This window comes from Ammodytes marinus, assembly GCF_949987685.1.
Source record: "Ammodytes marinus genome assembly, chromosome: 14".
Classification (NCBI taxonomy): domain Eukaryota; kingdom Metazoa; phylum Chordata; class Actinopteri; order Uranoscopiformes; family Ammodytidae; genus Ammodytes; species Ammodytes marinus.
In genome coordinates, this window is record NC_137218.1 from 15822899 (window position 1) to 15844842 (window position 21944).

Genomic DNA, 21944 nt, shown 5'->3' on the forward strand with positions numbered 1-21944 from the left:
GTGGTATATCATAGTAATCCCTGACCATGAAAACATAGGGTTAGACATCACTAGTTATGTGGTATTATGTTTGGTTCAGGAGTTATGATGAAAAATGCATAATTAGGCTATGGCGGAAAGTAAAATGGTCGCCATGGCAACCATGATTCGATTTTTCAATGGCTTAATATCTGAAAATGTTCAGAGCCCCAAACTATATAGGCTAAGTGTACCAAGTTTCAAGCTTTTCTGAAAAGGTTAACAATTTTGCACATATCCCCTCTACCATAAAACAGTACTTTAGGAAGCCGAAAATTGACATAAAGGTATGGTTAAGAAACCCCTTAGAAAATAACTTTCCACCACTTGGATTCCTTAAGACTTTTAGTATGTTTCAATACGTTTCTTGCGACCTTGTTGGCTATTTGCAACAAAACGTTTGATGGTTCTGTGGTCACGCCCCAATATCTTAGCAATTTCAAGAGTGCTGCATCCCTCTGAAAGACTTTTTACAATTTTTGACTTTTCAGAATCCGTTAAATCTCTTTTTTTTGCCCATTTTGCCTGAGGAAAAGAAGCTGCCTAATAATTGTGCACACCTTGATATAGAGTGTTGATCTCCTTAGGCCACACCCTCACTCATTACACAAAGCACTTAGGTTTATACAGCTTGAAGTTGGGAAATATGCATAAAAATTATGATGTGGCCAAAATCCTCACTTGCCTAATAATTGTGCACACAGTGTAGGCCTACATGTAAAGTAACTGTTCTGTAAACTAACTGCAGGATTTAGACCAACATGAATTTCAGAATGTGAAAATCACACTCCTAATCTGAATATTCTCCACACCAGCTGACTAATGACTGACTGCTCATCACCCCTGGAAAAAAAGACAGTCAATTACACGACCCATGGCGCTTGAGTCTGCACTTCGGCATAAGTGGATCAATTTCCTTGATTTCCCGGGAGTCAATTTGAATAGGCTAAGCATCTTCATAATGATCAACGCGAGAACACCGAGTGGTCATTATCCCTGTGCGTCTGATACCAGAGGAGGCGGTCACACCGTCAACGCCGCTCTCTCCGGCTGAATGGGCCGACTGTTTTCCCTTCGCAGAGTTTCATAAGCGCCGCAGCAGGCAGCCCCTACGCACGCACGCTGTTCATACGTGCTCGCATGGACGAGTCATCTGAGGTTTCCACTTGTTCCTCTTGAACCAAAATCCCGCTCAACACTCCGTGCGCAGCGACTGTCCCAACATGGCATTGACTTTGGGGCTGTTGGCGAGCTGTTTGTTGTTTCTTCTCTCCCCCCGTGCGGAGGGGACGCGCAGCAGGGAACGAGTTTACTATGTGGGGATCATTGAGGACTGGTGGGATTACGCGCCCAGTGGAAAAAACCTTCTCAACGGCAAAGACGTCGGAAGTGATGAGTGAGTTGTTACAGAGTCAAGTTATAGGCTACGTAAAATTATATGCACAGATAGTGAGGGCAATCTCAGCAACGTCACTACCAACTCATTTGATCATTATAGCACAGTCACACATGAGGTTTGAGATGACTAAAATAACTAAAGTGATCAGAAGATCACAAAAATAAAATACAGAGATCTACAACAACAAAAAGTTTTTTATTTTGTCAAAAGTCCTTTTAGAATGTGATCTTGTCCCCAGACTTCTACTGGCCGTGTGTGAGATACACAGTAAAAGATGACAGGTCTTGAGTGAATAGCAGTGAATTCACAGCTGTCTTCATTCATTAGATTAGAGGCTTCCTTTGGAAAAGCAGCAAGCAAATACTTTGTCTAACATCACACTATGTAAAGTTGCTCTTAAGAACAAACAGAAAGATGTAAAAGGGTTTAATGAGAATGTGGGATTTCTCAGGACTTTCTCAACACTTCCCAATTTCCACTCTTTAAGGTCATTTGTAGTTATGTTTTAGATGGAGTGTCGAGCACATCATTAATACTGTTAACCTGACAGACAAGGGTGTCTCTCTGGGCTGCATGTCACATATAGTCAGCGTTATCATTTGTGTTCATTGCTTTGCATTAATAGAGGTGATTTCTTAACTAATGTTGTTCATGACAACTTTGACCTGTCATTGTGTTTTTAGTGCTGTTTTTAGCAGTGCATCATTTTCTTCTTAACCCCCTTTCATTTTTGACGAACCTATAAAAAATAGTTTTAAAAGGTATTTTGTAAGGAACAGATAACAAGGCTTGCCAAGTAATATTAGCCAATGGAAAACACAGATTTGATTACTGAAATAGGCCCGCCTATGTTATCATAGAAAAAGGTTTTGGTTGTGCACCTGTTTCACACATAATGTCCTATTTAATGGGATATACTGTATTAGTGAGGAGTGGCTCAAGCACATAAGCACTAAACTGCGTAGTGACACTCCATTTAGCAGTTAACAAAGTCAGTAAACTAATTTGTCTTAGTTGTGAATCTAGTTTACGTAGTGCTTTTTGGTCCTACCTGTTGCTTTGATTATGAGCTGACGGTGGCAAAGCTGTGTTTGCCACAGCATCAGTGACAGGTTATTAGCTCACAGAAATGTGCAATCAGAATAATGACAAGTCTTATTGGCAGAGGGCTGAGACCAGATACAATTTGTTCTGCAGTGTTTCCAGAGTAAAAGTAAAATATTCTCAAAAATAAATCTGAGCCTCCTGTTAAATTTTACAGGGAGCTACAATGGCATCACACTCTTTGGACGTTGCTTGCTAATAAAATACTCCTCCTTCTGTATTTTGTATTCATCACATACAGTAAAGTTGATTATGGTCTGTGTATTGATGATAATAAGACACTTGCACTGTTGTCATGATGTCGTCATGGTGCAATATACAGTATAGTGCTTATAGTGGAGACTGTGCTTCTCCTATTCATAAAGTAGCTCACAAGTGTCTTTCTATTGCTATATTTTACACCATTTATATTTGATTTTTTTTTCATCCTGCTTCATTTTGCAATACTGTATTGAATGATATGACAGTGTCCTCCTGAGCTTGGCACTGTCTTCTCCTCCCCTACACACTCTCCTCCCTCTGTGTATTATAACCAGTCTTCTTTCCACTTTTATCCCAGACATGCATCCGTATTCCTGGAAAGAGGACCCCACCGTATTGGCAGTGTTTATAAGAAGGCCATGTTCCGCGAGTATACAGATGCTACGTACAGGCAAATGGTCCCCCGGCCTGCCTGGTTGGGTTACCTGGGGCCCATACTGCGAGCTGAGGTTGGAGAAGTTATTGTGGTCCACATGAAGAACTTTGCAACCAGGGACTACTCCATGCATCCCCACGGAGTTTTCTATGAGAAGAACACGGAGGGTAAAGCGTTATATGTTGTATGATACATACCAATCATTTGCCCACTTTTATAAGTTTAAATTAAGTTCCAAACACTCCTCGGATGGAAAAGTACAAGTAGACTGCTTACAAGGAATTGGCTACAGAATCAAACAGTTAATGTTCCTTCCATACATAATGTGTTAGAAAAACATCATATCAGTAATAATAGCTATGGGGACATCACTACAGAAGTCTGAGGAAGTAGGTCCGGCTGATCACAAAGTGCTGATTCATTCATCAAGTGACAAGGTATAATGCTAAAACTAATCATTCTAAATGAGTATTTTAGAAAGGCTACTGCTTATCTCTCCTGAGTTTTACAATGCAGCACAGGAGCCATTATAAAGAGATTTGCCTCATTAGACAGTCTCCAAATGTTTGGCATTAGTTCAAATCAGCAGGACACTTTCACCCCCACAGGTTCAGTGGGCACGGTATTCAGTCACATATAAAATCTATTTTCTTTTTCCCAGATTTCCTGCCTAAAAGCTGTGTCGGCTTTGTGTAATGCCAATCTAAAAAGTATAACACCTTGCTGTGTTCTAGTCCTCTGCTCCAGTGCCAGACTGTCACTGATAACCAAATGTTGCACTTGGCAGGCTTTAAAGGAAAAGCACAAGTAAATAAGATGCGGCCTAAAAGAGTACAAAGGAGGCCTTTGTAAGAGCGCAAGGGGTGTGACACAGCACCATTTAATTCTTCCTGGTGGATATGTCTCCTTAAAAATTCTGGACTATGTTGTTATGAGAACAAGTCCCCCGTCCCCCTCCCATGTGTGTAGAGGCATCCTGGAATGTCCAGAGCCTTACGGGAACTGAAACCGAAACAAAACATTTGTCTCTTTCCAAATGTTTATGGCTTGTTTCAATCTGTCTATGGGTCAGGAAGAACGTTTCTGTGGAGTAACTAGTTTTTCATAAACCGCACGTTTGGCAAGAAGGGAGAGAGATGTGTGGGTGTAGGAGGAAAAAGAGGAAGGAGGGAATGGTGTCAACATGTTAAGAGGTAAAAAGTGAAATAATCAGCTAATTCTGGGTTGAACTATGCCATGTGATCAGTGCCAACTCGTACAGAGGTCAAGGTTCGTGTGATATCTCTGACTAAGGCTGGAGGTCATTTATGCGTTTATAGATCACTCACCCACGTGGAGGCTGAAAGCTTAACAGAGATAAGAACCATAGTTTAAAACAGTCATGGCAAAAATGTGCTTATAGAGACCATTGCGTTACGACGTTGATTTCTGCTAACATAAAGTGAAAGGGTAATGGGCTCAACTGCTCCCCAACACTTCAGAGGAAAACCAAACTCAGCATAAACATGTTGATTGTGTCTACCAGGGGCGCTCTATCCCGACGGGACATCAAACAGGATGAAGATGGATGACGCCGTTCCTCCGGGAGGCAACTACACCTACCGCTGGGAGGTCAGAACAGAATACGCCCCCACAGGCGATGACGCAAACTGCCTGACCTGGGTCTACCACTCTCACATGGTTGCCCCAAGGGACATCGCCTCAGGGCTCATCGGGGCTCTGCTCACCTGCAAGAAAGGTAAGAATATATGTGATTTAATGCTATTGAATCATCTTGAAGTCCTTTTGCATTAAAGCAAACAATACCTTTAGCCTTCAGCGCTTGAAGGTGGAATCAACGATTCTGGATAAAGATTAAGAGTCAAAATCAGTGAATATCTCTTCACAATCCCGTAACTTGTATGTTTGTGCTGAAAAAAAAATCCTAGTGTTAATAAACAGTCTAGACTCTGTAAACTGGTGTGTAAACAAATGGGGCATACCATAGCTAGCAACACTACCGTTCACAAAGCCTAGGCTCTGTATTATCACTGGATTTATTTTTCAGCGCACACACAATACGGACAGGTTTCACAGATTTTGTTAAAAAGTTATTTTGAAGTCAAGCATTCCCCAGAATTGCTATCACCACCTTTTAATGACTACAATTAAAACATGCCAAAGAAATCTACGTAAGGACAGCAACAATGGTGGAAAACCACAGAAAGAACGATATATATTTACTCAGGACGGATGGGAAGCAAAGATTAAATGTCAACCCCCTTAAATGTCTCAAATCTCGTGCAGGAATCTTGAAGGAGACTAACAAGGCAAAGTCTGTCAAAGAGGCGGCCCGAAATGACGTGGACCAGGATGTCTTCCTGATGTTCAACGTGGTGGAAGAAAACCTGAGTTGGTACTTTGAGGACAACATTCAGAACTGCTCTGATCCAGCCGGAATCGACCCAGAAGACCCAGACTTTATAGAGTCCAACCTGATGCACGGTGAGAGAAGAGTCTTTCACTATTTGTTTGTCCTTTCCCAACTCCCATTCATTCTGTCGCCCCTACATTGTTCACTCTCCTATGTAAGTGAGTTACTAGTTACTTCAGATGACTGATTCCCTGAATATCAAAGAAGGCTTAAAGGCTAACATTTGTTTGTCTTTGTGACAGCCATTAATGGGTACATGTTTGGTAACCTGCCCGGAATCGAGCTATGCCAGCACCGTGCGGTAGCCTGGCACTTGTTTGGCATGGGCAACGAGGTGGACATTCACTCTGCCTTCTTCCACGGGAATACACTGCTGGACCGCGGCCACCGCACCGACGTCCTCAGCTTGTTCCCAGCCACGTTTGCCACAGCCAGGATGGTCCCCAAGGCAAGAGGAAAGTGGCTGCTGGCCTGCCAGGTTAATGACCACTTACAAGGTAGGGAACCTGACCTTTATCCGTGGGACCTTTGACCTCTCTGCTTTACTGGGTGCGCTGACACGGGAGAAAGCATTTTTTTGTGAAGTGTGAAGCACCTATGTAATTTTGTCAAAGCATGTTATGAGTCTCGTATTTCTACCTCTTAACATGCCAGAACTTGTTTTTATAACGCTGTCCAAAGTCCAGTGAACCTTAGAACTGATACTTAGTCAACACACTAATAATAGCGCTTCCACTTGTGAAATACATTTTCATTGTTATCATATCAGGCTTTCTATGGTGGCCTATATTTACATGTGGCCCTGTCGGCGGTATGTACAAATATGTGATTTACTGTACAAATCACACTTCTGGAATTCTTCACTGACTTCTTATGCTATAGGGAAAGATAAGGGAGTTTACGTTTTGAACCCTGGAATATTTATTATTTTATGGTCTATTAAATTTGACCCTTGTCGGGTGGATTCTATGCCATTAACATTCCCTAAGGCTCTGCGAGTGCAGTTTCAGCTCAAACTTTTGCTTTGTACATGTGAGTTATGGTGTGTGTGTGTGTGTGTGTGTAATGTGTGTTTTTGTGTGTATTTATCCATTTCAGCTGGGATGCAGGCCTTTTATGAGGTGAAGTCATGTGGCAGTGAGGACAGCACCACAGAGATAGGCGGTGGTATTGTGAGGGATTACTACCTGGCAGCTGAGAAAGTCCTGTGGAACTATGCTCCCACAGGAATGGATCTGATTAATAATGTATCTCTTACAGAGGCATACAGGTGGGCAGACTACTCACCAAATTATTTTATTTATTAGATTTTTTATTTTTTTTGTAACATCGTCACTCAAACCCTAATGAAGTAGTATAAAACAAAGTGAGCTCGGCCCATTTGTAGTCTAGTATAGGTTAACATGAGTCATGTTTGAGTGAGATTTGAGTTGTTTTATTTCTAAATCCAAGTTGGTTGCGAGTGAGTTTGTTCAAAGTCAAGCTGTTTATTTCTATCTAGTTGATTCCAAATTCAGACAAAAAAGGGTTTTACTCCACAAAGTTGTTGCCAAACAGGTACAGTGTTATAGAATCTCAAGTTTTCAATATGAGACTGTTCTGTTGTCCATGTTTATATATGTTATAGGATCCTTAAAGCAACTTCTTTTTAACACACTCACAATATATTGTAATTGGTTGTGTGGATAAAGGAATAGGTTCAATCCAAAACCAGTAACAAGATGCAACTGGAACAAATGTATTTACAACTGTAATAAAACCATTAGATTACCATCAAATGACACCAAGCACCTATACAAAAGAAGAATCCCTGTGTTTACAGCCAGGCAGCTCCATCATTCAAATGTCTTAAACATATCAAATTTATATTTTTTTGCATCAGGAAAGTAAATCAATTTAAAGTAAGAAACTCACTCTGCAGACTCCCAGTCTTTTGGTGTCTATAGAGTAAACATGTGGATAGTGATGCAGTGACTCAGTTTTTATCGTGCCTTGTTCCCTGACCTGACAGTGATAGCCATCTGACTGGCCAGCTTTTTACTTTGTTTAGTCCTTCTGTCGTAAGAAAATAATCACTCACCGTTGCTTCATCCAAGTCAGATCTATTTCACTTCTCCTCTGTAGCCCACACTTACCGTATATTGTTGATCATATCCTTCCTCCTTCCTCCTCCACCCCTTCCTCTTCTAGTTCACCCGAGGTGTTTTTTGGCAAAGATGGTGGAAGGATTGGAGGCCGCTACCAGAAAGTGATATACAAAGAGTACACAGACGATACCTTCAACAACACAAAACCACAAACACCCGATTCTCGTCACCTGGGGCTTTTAGGTGAGACCTTGAGTTCTAGATTTGGCCGGAATCTCATAACTCCCTAATTTGTTTCTTATCACTTTACACTGGTATCTTGCCTTTTACCTTTGTTCTTTCAACATCTTTGGACTGGTCACAATGGTCTTCTGTTTGTCCAGGTCCAGTGCTGAGGGCAGAAGAAGGAGACACTCTTAGAGTGACATTCATGAATCTAGCTGATAGAAACTACAGCATTCAGCCCCATGGCCTGCACTATGACAAACACTTCCAGGGAAGCAGCTATGAGGACGGTGAGGAAAGCAGCTGGGTGCATTACTATAGCTACAAGTTGAAGGTAGCCACTGTTAACCCAAATCCAACAAATCCTTCTAACTATGTCATTTGGGGAGTTGGTTGCATGATGGTAAGCATCTGAAAAGATTTCGGCATATTCATCAATCACACTTAAAGATATTATCATTTAAGTTTGACAAACTTTACAGAAATTCTGTTTACACGAGGCGGGCTATGCTCTGGTTCTTATTACACAATGAGTATTTTTGAACCAATCACGGCAGCTTCTGCCAGAATGTTCTATGAAAACAATAACTGTTGACATGGAGACCGTTTGATAAGCCCATGCCCACACAATCCTTTCAAATGGTGTGTAGACGGTAAAAAAATCATTTTTTAAATTTGATTTATGGACATTTATTTTCCATGACATTTTTGAAAAAGCTTATTAAAACACACATATCATGTATTCATTTTTACTATTTACACCAGGTTTCCAGTGGCTTTAAGTTGATATCTTTTCGATTATTAGATTTCAGGGCTCAGCTGAGTGATAATAAAAGGGATAGGATTCATTAACGATGAGAGAATATGAGACGACACCTCTAACATGGTGACTGAAGATCTGATTGTTGCAGTTCTTTGTGGCCCAAACTGAAGGTGTTGACGAGCCAGGCTCCCACGTTGGCCCGGGGGAGACCTTCACCTACACCTGGCAGGTACTAGAAGGTCCATCGTCATCTGATTCTCCCTGCATCCCCTACCTGTACTACTCTGCCACCGATCCTGCCAAGGACACCAACTCTGGATTAGTGGGCCCTCTGCTCGTGTGCAAGAAAGGAACGCTGCGGGTGGAAAGAACGCAGGTGCTGCTTTATTATCCATTCACACGCATTTTAATCTAAAGGTGCTATGAGGAACTTTTTTCTATTTCTGAAACAGTCACATTTTTCCTCTGATGATCATAAATGACATGTAACAGCAAACAAGACCATTAGTGCAAGGAATGCTATTTTGATATAGTTTTTCTAAATGCCTTTATCATGGGTCACTTTTCCTTTTTTGCTACAATCTGCAAACCTTGCATGTCCTAACTTTGACTGTGTGTGCATTGTTTGACAGAAAGGTGTGGATAAGGAGCTATTCCTTCTGTTTTCCGTCATGGATGAAAACACTAGCTGGTATTTGGAGGAGAATATCAAGATGTTTGGCAGCAGCGAGACAAATCCAGACAGCGATGACTTTGAGGAGAGCAATTTGATGCATGGTAATCAGGGTGCTATTAATGGTATTGATTAAGTGTTTCCTAGTTTTGTGTTTAAATGCTCCCTTTAATTTCAGCTGTAAATGGACGCATGTATGGGAACCTTCCCGGATTGGAGATGTGTGCCGGGGACAAAGTTAGATGGTACACCTTTGGCCTTGGTACAGAGGTGGACATGCATGGAGTTTATTTCGAGGGGAACACATTCGAGAAGCAGAGCACAACACGTGACACGATCAGCCTGTTCCCTCACACCACTGCTACGGTCCTCATGCAGCCAAACACTCCTGGTTAGTCACGCACTGTACAAGACACAAGATGCCCTTTGTTAGTAGATGCACACAGAAAGTGATGTTAGGTTTCAATACAGATAGAGGTACAAAGTGTGTCATTAAGATACTGTCAGGTTACTTATTTCTATAATACTCGTACAAAACTTGAGTGTGGATTCCTGAACTCCAAAGATCAACAAGGGAAAACTGTTAAGCCATATAAATTTGTGTCTGAAATGTCTCAGACTCCTAGTTCAGAATGGTTTTAAATTTTATTTACATTCTAAATCTATGTACTTGGCAAAATGTGTATTTTAAAACTATGTTCATATATCACACATCATCATAGTAAATAGTAAAGCCCAAAAATCCAAGTGAAGTAAAAATAAGCAAAAACAGAGCAATGTTGTAATAAAAAATAGTCTAGGTTTCAGGCTTATCCAACATGCCGACATTTGTAGCACACTAGATGTCATCCGAAATTTGAAATGCAACCCCCCAAAGTAAACGACTAAAGTGTGTAAAGAGAGCCATGGTAAAAGTTGCTTTGCACCAATGCAAAGTGTTAAACACATCCATTCATATATATCTAAACCCTGAACCTCTTTTCATCCTCCTGGCACAGGTGTGTACGAGGTAAGCTGCAGAGTCACAGACCACTACTCAGCTGGCATGAGGCAGAGGTACTCAGTGAGCCAATGCCCCAAACACAAAGTGAAGCACACGCACACACAGCCGACCAAGATCGTTCAGTATTTCATTAGTGCTGAAGAATTAGAGTGGGACTTCTCGCCCGACAGAGACTGGGAGTTTGAGAAACACCATGGCCAATCAGAGGACAGGTGTGTGTGTGTGTGTGTGTGTGTGTGTGTGTGTGTGTGTGTGTGTGTGTGTGTGTGTGTGTGTGTGTGTGTGTGTGTGTGTGTGTGTGTGTGTGTGTGTGTTTGTGTGTGTGTGTGTGTGTGTGTGTGTGTCTAAGATAATTGTAGGATGATGTATTTCATTGTTGTAGCCTTTGATTAGTGGCACAAATTATTACTGTTTGTAACGGAAGCAAATTGCTACATGTCTCTCCACAGCCCAGGCAATATATTTGTGGAGAAGGGGAAACGCATGATTGGCTCTCGCTATAAGAAGGTGGTGTACAGAGAATACACCGATGACACCTTCAGCGTTAAGAAGAAACGGAGACAGCACTTGGGAATTCTAGGTGAGCTCGGCCACCCTGTCTGCCGCTTTTCGCTGAAGAGCCTGACAGAAGACGTTATGGCTGTTTCCTTCTCTCCTTTAGGTCCAATCATCAAAGCAGAGGTCGGAGAGCAGATCGTGATCACGTTCAAGAACAAAGCCAGCAGGCCGTACTCCATAAGCCCGCATGGGGTTAAAGCCAGCGGTGCACACATTCCTGTCCAGCCTGGTGAGAATGGAATTTGAATTGAGTACATAACAATTGCATGCCGTTCCTGTTGTTTTCTAACAAAAGGATCAAACTGCTGAACACTGAAGCAGTTGTGACTGATGTTTTCTGTGTGTGTGTGTGTGTGTTGTGTCCTCCTGCCTTCAGGCTTCATAATCGAGTTGACGTGGGACGTTCCTCCAAGCTCTGGTCCAGGGGTTTCTGATCCTAACTGCATCTCTTACGCCTACTACTCCAGCGTTGATTTCATTAGGGTAAATATATACACTGTATGCACCAACAGTCCCATTTATTTAAATGTACCTTAAAGGAGAAGTAAGTGATATGATCATAGTTAGTGATGTCTTCATGTCAGTGACTGCAATTAGCATTCCCCTCCCTTGTCCCTACGTCACCACCACATGAACGCGCAGCCGTCTTCTTCAGATAGTGCCACGATGGAGAGCGGCAAGTCATCGTTCACTGGCACAGAGACCCGCCTCTTTATAGTGCTCTGACTCCTGATTGGATAAAAACAAGCAGGATACTCGAAGTTTTATCTGCCAATTACTGCAAAGTAAGAGTGATTTAACACGTATATTAACACATTAATATCACTTACTTCTCCTTTAATTAGATGATAAGATAGGAGTGGAAGTATGACATGTTTGTGACCGAACGGGGGTTTACTGGTTCATTGTTCCAGGATCTGTACAGTGGTCTCCTGGGGCCCCTGGTGATATGCAGGCCCGGGACACTGCGACGCGGCGAGGGGCCCGACAGACAGAGGGGGGACGTGGAGAAGGAGTTTGCCCTTCTCTTCATGGTGCACGATGAAAACCAGTCGTGGTACCTGGAGGACAACATCAGAACATATCTCGGCGCCGACCCCGACACTTTCAGTCGGGACGAAGACTTTGAGGAGAGTAACATGATGCACGGTGAGAGATAAGAAAGAATGGAGGGGAGGCAGCCAGAGGGGTTAAGGTCATATCCATGAAAGTATTTAAGTGGAGTTTTATGGATCCTCCCCGAAAGAAAAAGCAGGTCAACCCAGCAGGGAAAGCATTAGTGTGGGATTTAACATAAGAAAAGGAAGATAGAAACCCGTGGGATAAACCGAGAACACAGTGTAGAATTGACCATAAAGTATTGATACTTTTCATTGTTTTTGTCCACAAGGTCTTGCAGCCAAACAGTTTTTTAATCAAACTTTAGTACCTTAACATACACTTATAAGGCCGAAAGTGGTTGCTTGCGTGCGCTCATAAAAATATATGATATTCGGCTTGTCAATACTGTGTTTATTGTCCTACTTTGTACAGTATATATCTTTAAATACCCTGACATCCAATAAGTCCTCTAAATACAAATTGAAAAGGATATACTAATGATAGATGGTGGAGCATAGTCAAAAGCAGTTCACGTTCTTCCAAACAGCAACACATGTCCCTATTGAGGCCAGCCTTGGCCTCCCAAAGACACCCCCTAGTGTTCAAAGGAAAATAACAAAAATACTGAACAATTGGAAGATATGGCTCTTACTAGAGATATGAAACACATAATATAATATATGAAGCTTATAATAAATAACATATACACAACAAATGTGTAAACCCAACACACAAGCTCTAATGGAACAATGAGAATAAAGTTACAGTCTAGTGACAGTTTTAAACTGAGATTTGCAATCCTACAAGTCAAATATAGAAAATTAAAGTGTAGCCCAACTAAATTACATCCTATATTGGATTTAATATTAGTTTTTCATAAGAGAATTTGGTAAGTGTTTAAAATATCCTTAAGGTTTTTTCTGTTGTTTGTAGGAAGTCTAAATTGTGGTTTCCCTGTTGCACTGGTCTTTGTCTGATTCTGTCTGTGTGCTAATCTTTATGTGTGAACGTTTCTATTGAAGGGATCAATGGTAAGCTGTACGGTAACCTCCACGGACTGGTGATGACGCAGGGCCATAAAGTTGACTGGTACCTACTGGGCATGGGCAATGAAGTAGACATGCACACCGTTCACTTCCACGCCGAGACTTTCACCTACAAGGTAAGCCATTGCAGCTACATTGATTGATTTATGACTTGTATAAAAAAAAAAGTCCTATCAGAAGGTTGTCCTGAAACACAGAAAATGTGTGTGTGTGTGTGTGTGTGTCAGACGGACCTTGTGCACCGTGCAGACGTTTTCGACCTCTTTCCCGGGACTTTCCAGACTGTGGAGATGGTTGCAGGGAACCCAGGGACTTGGTTGCTCCACTGCCACGTGACTGACCACATCAATGCCGGAATGGAGACCACGTTCACCATCAAAAGTGTGTGTTTGTTTGTGAAGGATGTACAGTATGTTTGCATATTCAGTATTTACATGGGTAAGAAAATCAAATGAAGAGGATTGGGATAACGTTTCGATTTTTATCTTTTTCAATTCCAGAAAACTCCTCACAAGGTAAGACTTGTTTTATTTACCAATTGACTACACTACAGTTTGTACCTGCTGTGTAGATGTTGCGGTGTGGTAGCTGTTACCACCTTAAAATGACAATAATAAATATGTAAGGACAATTATAAAGCAATTTAATTCAGCAGAAATTGGAAGTAGCCCACAACCTATACAATAACCTCACAGAGTCTGAAATTGAGTAATTTTCTTTTCCATTCATTTATTACTAGTATGTCAATTAATGAGCAGACTCTGAAACTCGCGTATGAACCTTTCGGTAACACTTTAGTTTGATAGTCCACTGTTGACACTCAACAAGCCATCAGTAGATATGCAGTTGCATGTCAACAGTGAATGAGTTGAACTATCTCAACAGATAAGTAACATGTATTCAACTAACTGTAAGTTAACTATACGCTGCACTATTAGTAGATGGTTAGTTGATATTCAACAAAGCTTGTTCAACAAATAAGAAACATGCTTTCAACTAACTGTAAGTTAACTATAAGTTGCACAATTAGTAGATGTTTAGTTGATATTCAACAGTGAGTTAGTTGACACTCAACAGAACTGTCAAGAAACATGTAACATGCATTCAACTAAGTGTTAGTTAACTATAGGATCATTTTATTTTGTTGATTTCTTTTTACAAAAACAGTCTGCAACAGACAATGGCCGCGTTTCCCAGATTCGATCGTTCTTTGGGACCAAAGAAGGGTCGAAAGAAGGGTTCGCCTAAGAAGGCGCGCTAAGATACGGGTGTTTCCCAGATGCCATCTTAAGTGCCTTCTTTGGAGAACGCGTAAGATGAAACGAAAGAAGGTTCTTAGTGGGAGCTGTCCACCGCGGTGGTGCTGAAACTGAATAAATCGATGCCAGGCGAATCGATCACCCACCTCTTTATCAGCGCATAAGTCACACACAGCGCCCCGTGGTCTCCCCCACACAGGTGGAATTAGGCTACGCATGTATCGTGTGTGTGGGGGGGTGTGTGGGTGCGGGTGTGTGTGTGGCAACAAGTGTATCCAAGTAGTAATCAAGCCCATTAGCGCATGTACCCCGTGGATATAGGCACACACATGTGAGAGTGGAAGAAAGCGGCAGCAAAAGAAACAAGCGGGCACCGTCGTTTACCGCGGAGGAGATGGGCGTCTTAGTGGACGAGGTCTGGCAGCACCGGGGAGTTTTATTCGGGGAAAAAGGGGCAAAAAGAACATCACTGTGAAGAACCGTGTTAGGCAGGCCATAGCCGAAAATATGTCCCCCTCCTGCCCATGTGGCCTGCGTGACTGGCGCGCTGTGAGGAAGAAGTAGCAGGAGTTCTAGAACCAAACAAAAAGGAAGAGTGCGAAGGTTTCACTAATCAATCTCCCTTCGTTGCAGGTGATGCAGACGCCCAGTAAAGACAGCGCGGAGTAACCCCTCTCCCATACGGTTTCAATAAACTATTTTGGTTTCTTTTCAACCATGTATTGTGTAGATAATTTTGCATTGAAATGAGGGTGTCAAACCAAGCAACAAAAAATCCCAGGCAATTTGTAATTTATCTAAGCGTAGGTTAATGACGTGTGCGTATTGTGTGCCCTTTCAACACAGCATGTTTTCCGCTAATTTCCCACTTGTTACGTGGTCACCTCAGAAACGTGGACACTATACTCCCACATACAGTATGCAACAATACTTCCTTAACATTCCAGTGCCAGACTTTCAGGTAAAGCACCCGGACACTGCAGCAATAAATTATAGTGTGCAGGACGTTACATGTAGCCTTCTGGTTCTGTTTATTTATTTCAGCCTTCAGGCCTGACAGTTGATATGGGTGATGTGGTGGTTGTGGGTTTGTGGTTTAGTGATCAGTGCTTGGTGACTGGTGGTGAAGACGTAGGGGCTGGGGTTGTTGGACCTCAGAAGAGATTGATGTGTTCCTAAAAACGCAGCCAGGAGCTGCATCTCCGGGCTGAAGGGAAAATTGCAGCGGGTTGCTCTGGATGTGTGGAGACATCAGAGTGATCAGCCGTTGGATCTCCGCACGGGGCAGCCGGTACTTTGCCTGGACGGCCTGGTCTGATAGCACGTCCAGTGGGGAGAAGTGCCGACGCACGTATGCATTTATGTAAACCGTCTGGCTTCGCGCACGGCAAGGCTGTTGGTTCGCAGCGAGAAGGTGTTGTATTGCAGCCATGGTTTCTCACACGCACGGACTCTGGCAACGCCTTTATATAGAGTAGCAGGTGGAGCCGCTCTCAATGAGGTTCAGCTGAATTCAATTAAATCTGTTTCCTTGATATCTGTGAAATGCCAAAGGGTTGTTGATGTTTTTTTATGTGTAGCCTAGTACTATAAACTCATGTGTGTGGAAAACGTAAACGTCTAATTCATTAAAACATTTTTTTTCTCTACTGTTAGTCTATGTTTATTTCGCCAGTGGTCCGCATTGAGCATTGTTTTATTATTTCGAAAAGTGGAGGAAATAAATTTCCCTCATGCGGCATGATCACTGACGATTTGGTCGCTAAGAAGGTTGTAAGAGTGGGTCAGCTCCATCTTACAATTCCATCTTAGTGAAAGAGCTACTTTCGCTAAGAACGAATCTGGGAAACGCATTCTTCTTTCACAACGTTCTTAAGAGCGCTCCAAATAAGTACTTTAGCCCAAAGAGGCTCTTAACGAATCTGGGAAACGCGGCCATTATAATGTTTACTACATGTTCTTTACAAATATTCAACTATCAGTTGAGTGTCAACTTCTAGTAAGTTGACTATCAACTGCTGTTATTAACCAATACTCCACCTACGTTTCATATGGATCAACTTTCCCCCCACTCACAAGGAACACATCTAATGAATGAACATTCAACCCTCTGTTGATCATATATGTTCATTGTAAAATAAAGATGAGAATATTTTATCAATAGGCACCCTGTGTAGGTGACAATCTGTTGATTGTCATATGACTGTCGACAAACTATCAGTCAATATTCAACTAAGCATTAGTAGAGAGGTCTTAGGACTGTCAAATTAAAGTGAAAACAGTTTAGTGTCTGCAAACTATTAACAGAGCAAAGCAGAGAAAATAGTTGATTCTCAACAAACTATCAGTCGATATTCAACTAAACATTAGTAGAGAGGTCTTAGGACTGTCAAATTAAAGTGAGAACAGTAGACATTCTACGAACTAGTAACAGTACAAAATAGAGACAAGTTTTGCTCAACTGACGAGTAACACTGGATGACCCCAAAGTAATTTTTCATTTTCATTTAACTTTTATTTATCCTCGAGAGACCAATTGAGGGGTGACCCTCATTTACAATGACGTCGAGTTAATTAATATGTTAATGAATATGGAATATGCAAACATGTATTCACATACAGTTTAGTGTCTATAAACACAATTTATTCAGACAGATATGTGTGAAGCGAGACAGCTCTAGGCTCATGCTAACGGTCCTAATGTAGCTAGCGTGCTAACCGCGGCGCTAATGCTAACGTAGCTATGCTAGCGGGAGGCCGCTTCGCTAATATATATCACATTATTCTTACATACACAAAACGATATCTCACAAATACCTCAGTTAACTCACCAATTATTTCCGTTGGCTAATGGCAGCATTATTGTGACCCCCACGGGTCTTTAGTGTGAGATGGATGGTGTTGTGTAGAATGGTCATAGAGATTATATGTTTTTTTTAATTAAAAAATAATGTTAATTTGTATAAGGTTCAGTGAGAATTGTATTTGATTAGGGTACCAAATATATTTCATTTAAGCAATACAAAGCATTATGTTATCCAATGTGGAACCATTATGCTATAATGATTTGGATAAAGGAAACCAAAATGCTTTTGAACTATTTTGTGGTAATTCTCAGGTCATTTCTTTCTATGTTGATCAACTGGGTGATCAGCTAGGCTACAGCAGGCCTGGAGAGTGGCCAGCAAACCCAAGAACCGGAGCTAAAGAGAGCGAAAAATGATTCCAATGTGCTCATTGAAATAACAGTGGCAGGACCAGGTTAAACTAGTTTTTAGTCACAAGAGATGATAATTATGTTGTTTTATCTTCAGTCCATAATTAAAAATGGCACTGTTATGTTTTTAAATTTTTTTTAATGTTGCACTGAGAAACAACAATGATATACACTTCAAGGAAGAGAGAGTAGAAAATATATATTTTACATTTACTTGTCCAACCTAACTGCTGAATCAGTGTGTCTTGTTTCACCATTTCAGTAATCCATTTTCTCCCAAGCGACCTGGAGCTTCTGATATTCTGGTCCACAACAAAATTATATATTTTACCATATAGCGTTTTATGAGAACTGATGTTATACCTATGTTTGCTCAGTATCATAACTAGTGGTATTGGGTGTTATGGTAAACTTTACTGAGCTTTTTGAATGTCAATTTTTGGACGATATGTGGTTAAGAAATTGCAGAAATGACACCTAAATAAATGTATTAGTTTTATTGTCTTTTTTTTTTAGGTATTGATGGTACTTGCTGTGTACGTACTTGTTGTGTAACTACTGAAAAAAGTTCAATTTACTTCAAATGAATGTGCTTTCCTGCTCAGATATTCTGCCTATATTTATCTAACTTTACATTGGGGTCATCCAGTGTTACTCGTCAGTTGAGCAAAACTTGTCTCTATTTTGTACTGTTACTAGTTCGTAGAATGTCTACTGTTCTCAACTGTTTTCACTTTAATTTGACAGTCCTCTCTACTAATGTTTAGTTGAATATTGACTGATAGTTTGTCGACAGTCATATGACAATCAACAGATTGTCACCTACACAGGGTGCCTATTGATAAAATATTCTCATCTTTATTTTACAATGAACATATATGATCAACAGAGGGTTGAATGTTCATTCATTAGATGTGTTCCTTGTGAGTGGGGGGAAAGTTGATCCATATGAAACGTAGGTGGAGTATTGGTTAATAACAGCAGTTGATAGTCAACTTACTAGAAGTTGACACTCAACTGATAGTTGAATATTTGTAAAGAACATGTAGTAAACATTATAATGTCTGTTGCAGACTGTTTTTGTAAGAAGAAATTAACAAAATAAAATGATCCTATAGTTAACTAACACTTAGTTGAATGTATGTTACATGTTTCTTGACAGTTCTGTTGAGTGTCAACTAACTCACTGTTGAATATCAACTAAACATCTACTAATTGTGCAACTTGTAGTTAACTTACAGTTAGTTGAATACATGTTACTTATTTGTTGAACAAGCTCTGTTGAATATCAACTAACCATCTACTAATAGTGCAACTTGTAGTTAACTTACAGTTAGTTGAATGCATGTTTCTTATTTGTTGAACAAGCTCTGTTGAATATCAACTAACCATCTACTAATAGTGCAACTTATAGTTAACTTACAGTTAGTTGAATACATGTTACTTATCTGTTGAGATAGTTCAACTCATTCACTGTTGACATGCAACTGCATATCTACTGATGGCTTGTTGAGTGTCAACAGTGGACTATCAAACTAAAGTGTTACCAAACAAACTGTCTTACGATGTGTGTAGACCATCAGGCCTGCATTAGTTTTGATTTATGATGTATTATTATTACTGTATATAGTGATTTGTAGTAAACAGGCTAAAACAAGACCTTTAGTCCTTCCAGACTCTTTATAGTTCAACGTGGTCTGATCACAGTCAGAGCAAACTATTAATTTCTTTGGTCTGGTTAAGGTTAAATTCAAAAGTGGAAAAGCAGGCATTGGACTTTCTCTGTCTGTTCTGTTATGACATGGATGCGGAATGTTTTTCCAAATGTTATCTACCTTTGCAGACTATGTATTGGCATTAGGGAAAAACACGTCATTAAGGTCAGGCATTCCTGACCAAAGCATTGAACTCAGATTCCATGAAAAAATGAATTGAGGTAGCGCTACCTGTGTTAAAGCCCTAACTAGACACTTTAAATGGCGTCCTTCAAGGCTAGAATAGGTAAGGATTGGAGGTTTATTGGGTTATCCTGTGATGGTGAATGTGCCAAAAAGAAACCCACTCGGGCAGTATGTATTTTTAACTTAAATTCATGTTTCTCATGTCCCTTTTCTAATTTCTTACCTCTTTGTCTGTCTGGCCTACAGCACCAGTTGGCTCCATAAAGATCCTGCTGCTCTCACTAGCTCTTGGCCTAATGGTTATAGGTGGACTGCACTAACAAAAGACACTGACACTGGGATGTATGTGTGTGTTACCAGTGCTCACTGATGCACTTTCCAGGGGAAATATCACTGTTGCATTTACCTATTTGCTGGTCGTTATGAATGTAAATAATAAAGCAATGATCAGAACAGTCAAAATATATACCAACGTGTGTATAGTTCAGGATTTCTTACAGGATGTAAAGTGGCATTTTATATTGGTGGATTGTTTCTATATTCTGTGTTTGATGTTGTTTTGCAAAACACTGCTCTTACCAAATATTTGATTCCTAGTTATGAATGTGCAATAAAGACAATTATTCCACTGTGTTGTGACATTTGTGTGTCATTGGTCATGTTCAGCCATGTGCAACGTTGTTTTACTTTGTTGTGGTAACAACAATTCCTTAGAACTTTTCAACTCTTTTTGTAGATTTTAGGACAGTGTGCCCTTTGTTGAATGTGACTTCTTCATATTTAGCTCCACTTTAAGTTTTAATACACACAGGATTTAAGAGTTGAATATTTTGACAGTGATATACTGCGCTAGTCTCACACACTGGAATCCCTTCTTGATAATCTGGGGTATCCTATAGCATGTAATGTAGCTGATCAGATCACTAATTGTTTTTGATAAAGTCTAGGAAATAAAATGTAACTGAGCTGGTGCTGTATTTGATGATGTGTTTGCTTTGTTATGGCTCTGTAAATAACTGTTAAATCAGGGCAGACTCATCCTCTGTGTGATACTCAAACAGTCTGATTGGTTAATCTAGAATGTATAGATCAAAAGCCCCCATCGGCATGACCGGCTGGCCAGACTGAAAGCAAATTTGAATGTCAAAGTGTGTGCTTTTTTACCTTTAATCTGAGACAGTGATCAGTAACATCCCATATTACCATATAAATGTTTATTTAGATAGGTTCACAGTTGGTACTCTGCTATTGAGTTGCATAATGATTACGGAAACAGGTTTTGATTGCTGCTTGTTTGTCAGAGATAGAAGATGGTGCCACTCGATTTTAAACACATTTAATGTGGACCTACTTTCAACGCTCTCTATTGCACCAAAAAAGGGCAGTCAGCAGGAACACTATTGATCATGCAAATGTAGCTGCACGTTGATGCAGAAATAAGGGTCAGAACGGGACAAAATGTTCAGAAATTATTGTGTCTGTGTGTGTTTGTGGGCACAGACTTCAACCTAATCATTGGTGAACATTGAACAAATCCCAGTAAATACTCTGTCATGGACCAAACATGGGGAGTCAACCTTCCAGTCTGTCTTTTGCCCTCGGTCAATTCCTGTTATTGATCTAGACGAAAACACATTCTTATCTGTATCTGCTGAGATCCAATTTGTTTTCAACAAGACTTTGTTAGGGCCTGATTAATCCTTTCCTCTCACCCAGTTAAGACACATCCATCCATTGCACAATGACCATAACATCAACTGGAATTCTGATTTGTACAGACTATTTTCTTCATACAGCTCTAGCACATAGACAGTTTACATAGCCTTACAAACTGACTCCCAAGCTGCAAACTACTATTTGTTTAGTAGAAATACAAAAGTGCTAGGTCTGTGTACAATGCTTTAGTGGGCGGATTGGCTGAGGTGCAGACATCAGAAAACTGTTGGTCAATCGGGGGCGCCATGTGAGGATGTCAGATAATATAAGCCTTGCCTCTCACAGATGACTGCTCACTTCACTGCAAGTTTGAAGCTGGGTGGTGCTGCTTACAACCTGGAGAGGTAAGGAAGTTTGTAATTATTTGACTGGACGGGTAAATAGCTGTAATAGACTTTGCATTGTAGAGAAATGGATGATTTATGGGAATAGATTTGATAGAGCAACAGGTTATCCCTGATTACATGTTCACTGGTTGAACATATTGCAAGAAGGTGCATGTACAGTAGTGTGTGTGTGTGTGTGTGTGTGTGTGAGAGAGAGCGATACAGAAAGAGAGAGAGAGAGAGAGAAAGGTTGGCTGGGTTTGTTAGCTGATTTGTTTATTGTTTGTCTGGCATCTCTTTTATGTTTTGCATGCCCCACAGTAATTGAACAGCAAAGTTGCGGTTGGATGGGCCTGAGAGGACATTGAGGGGTTGAGTAGGGGAGAAAGGGAAAGACAGAGAAAGAGAGAGAGAGAGGGCCATGGTGTGAGGGAGAAGTGAGAGGGCCCCATTTGCTTCTTGAGTCCAGTTCAGTCCAGTTTGTCTTTTCCCACCAAA

The 21944-nt window shown here is 40.8% G+C and overlaps 1 protein-coding gene across 2 annotated transcripts; it reads left to right on the plus strand.

The window, feature by feature from the left end:
* The first annotated feature begins 1131 nt into the window (after positions 1-1131).
* hephl1b (hephaestin-like 1b) lies at positions 1132-20019 on the plus strand. 2 transcript variants are annotated; one of them, XM_080040513.1, is made up of 20 exons: positions 1132-1414; positions 3081-3325; positions 4684-4896; positions 5445-5642; positions 5814-6068; positions 6670-6841; positions 7762-7901; positions 8042-8173; positions 8817-9022; positions 9279-9423; positions 9498-9710; positions 10318-10534; positions 10772-10902; positions 10984-11109; positions 11257-11363; positions 11795-12029; positions 13004-13143; positions 13255-13408; positions 13528-13542; positions 19651-20019. In XM_080040513.1, exons 1-20 carry the CDS (start codon positions 1242-1244, stop codon positions 19722-19724), a joined length of 3291 nt encoding a protein of 1096 aa, XP_079896639.1. In that variant the 5' UTR covers positions 1132-1241; the 3' UTR covers positions 19725-20019. The 2 variants fall into 2 exon arrangements, with proteins under 2 accessions (XP_079896639.1, XP_079896640.1); XM_080040514.1 differs by lacking the exon at positions 19651-20019 and adding an exon at positions 14920-15037.
* The last annotated feature ends 1925 nt before the right edge of the window (positions 20020-21944 follow it).

Coding starts and splice junctions, on each gene's coding strand:
- hephl1b (XM_080040513.1), top strand. CDS start 1,242: ATGGCATTGACTTTGGGGCTGTTGGCGAGCTGTTTGTTGTTTCTTCTC. Junction 6,842..7,761: donor TCTCTTACAGAGGCATACAG/GTGGGCAGACTA, acceptor TTCCTCTTCTAG/TTCACCCGAGGTGTTTTTTG. Junction 9,711..10,317: donor CATGCAGCCAAACACTCCTG/GTTAGTCACGCA, acceptor CTCCTGGCACAG/GTGTGTACGAGGTAAGCTGC.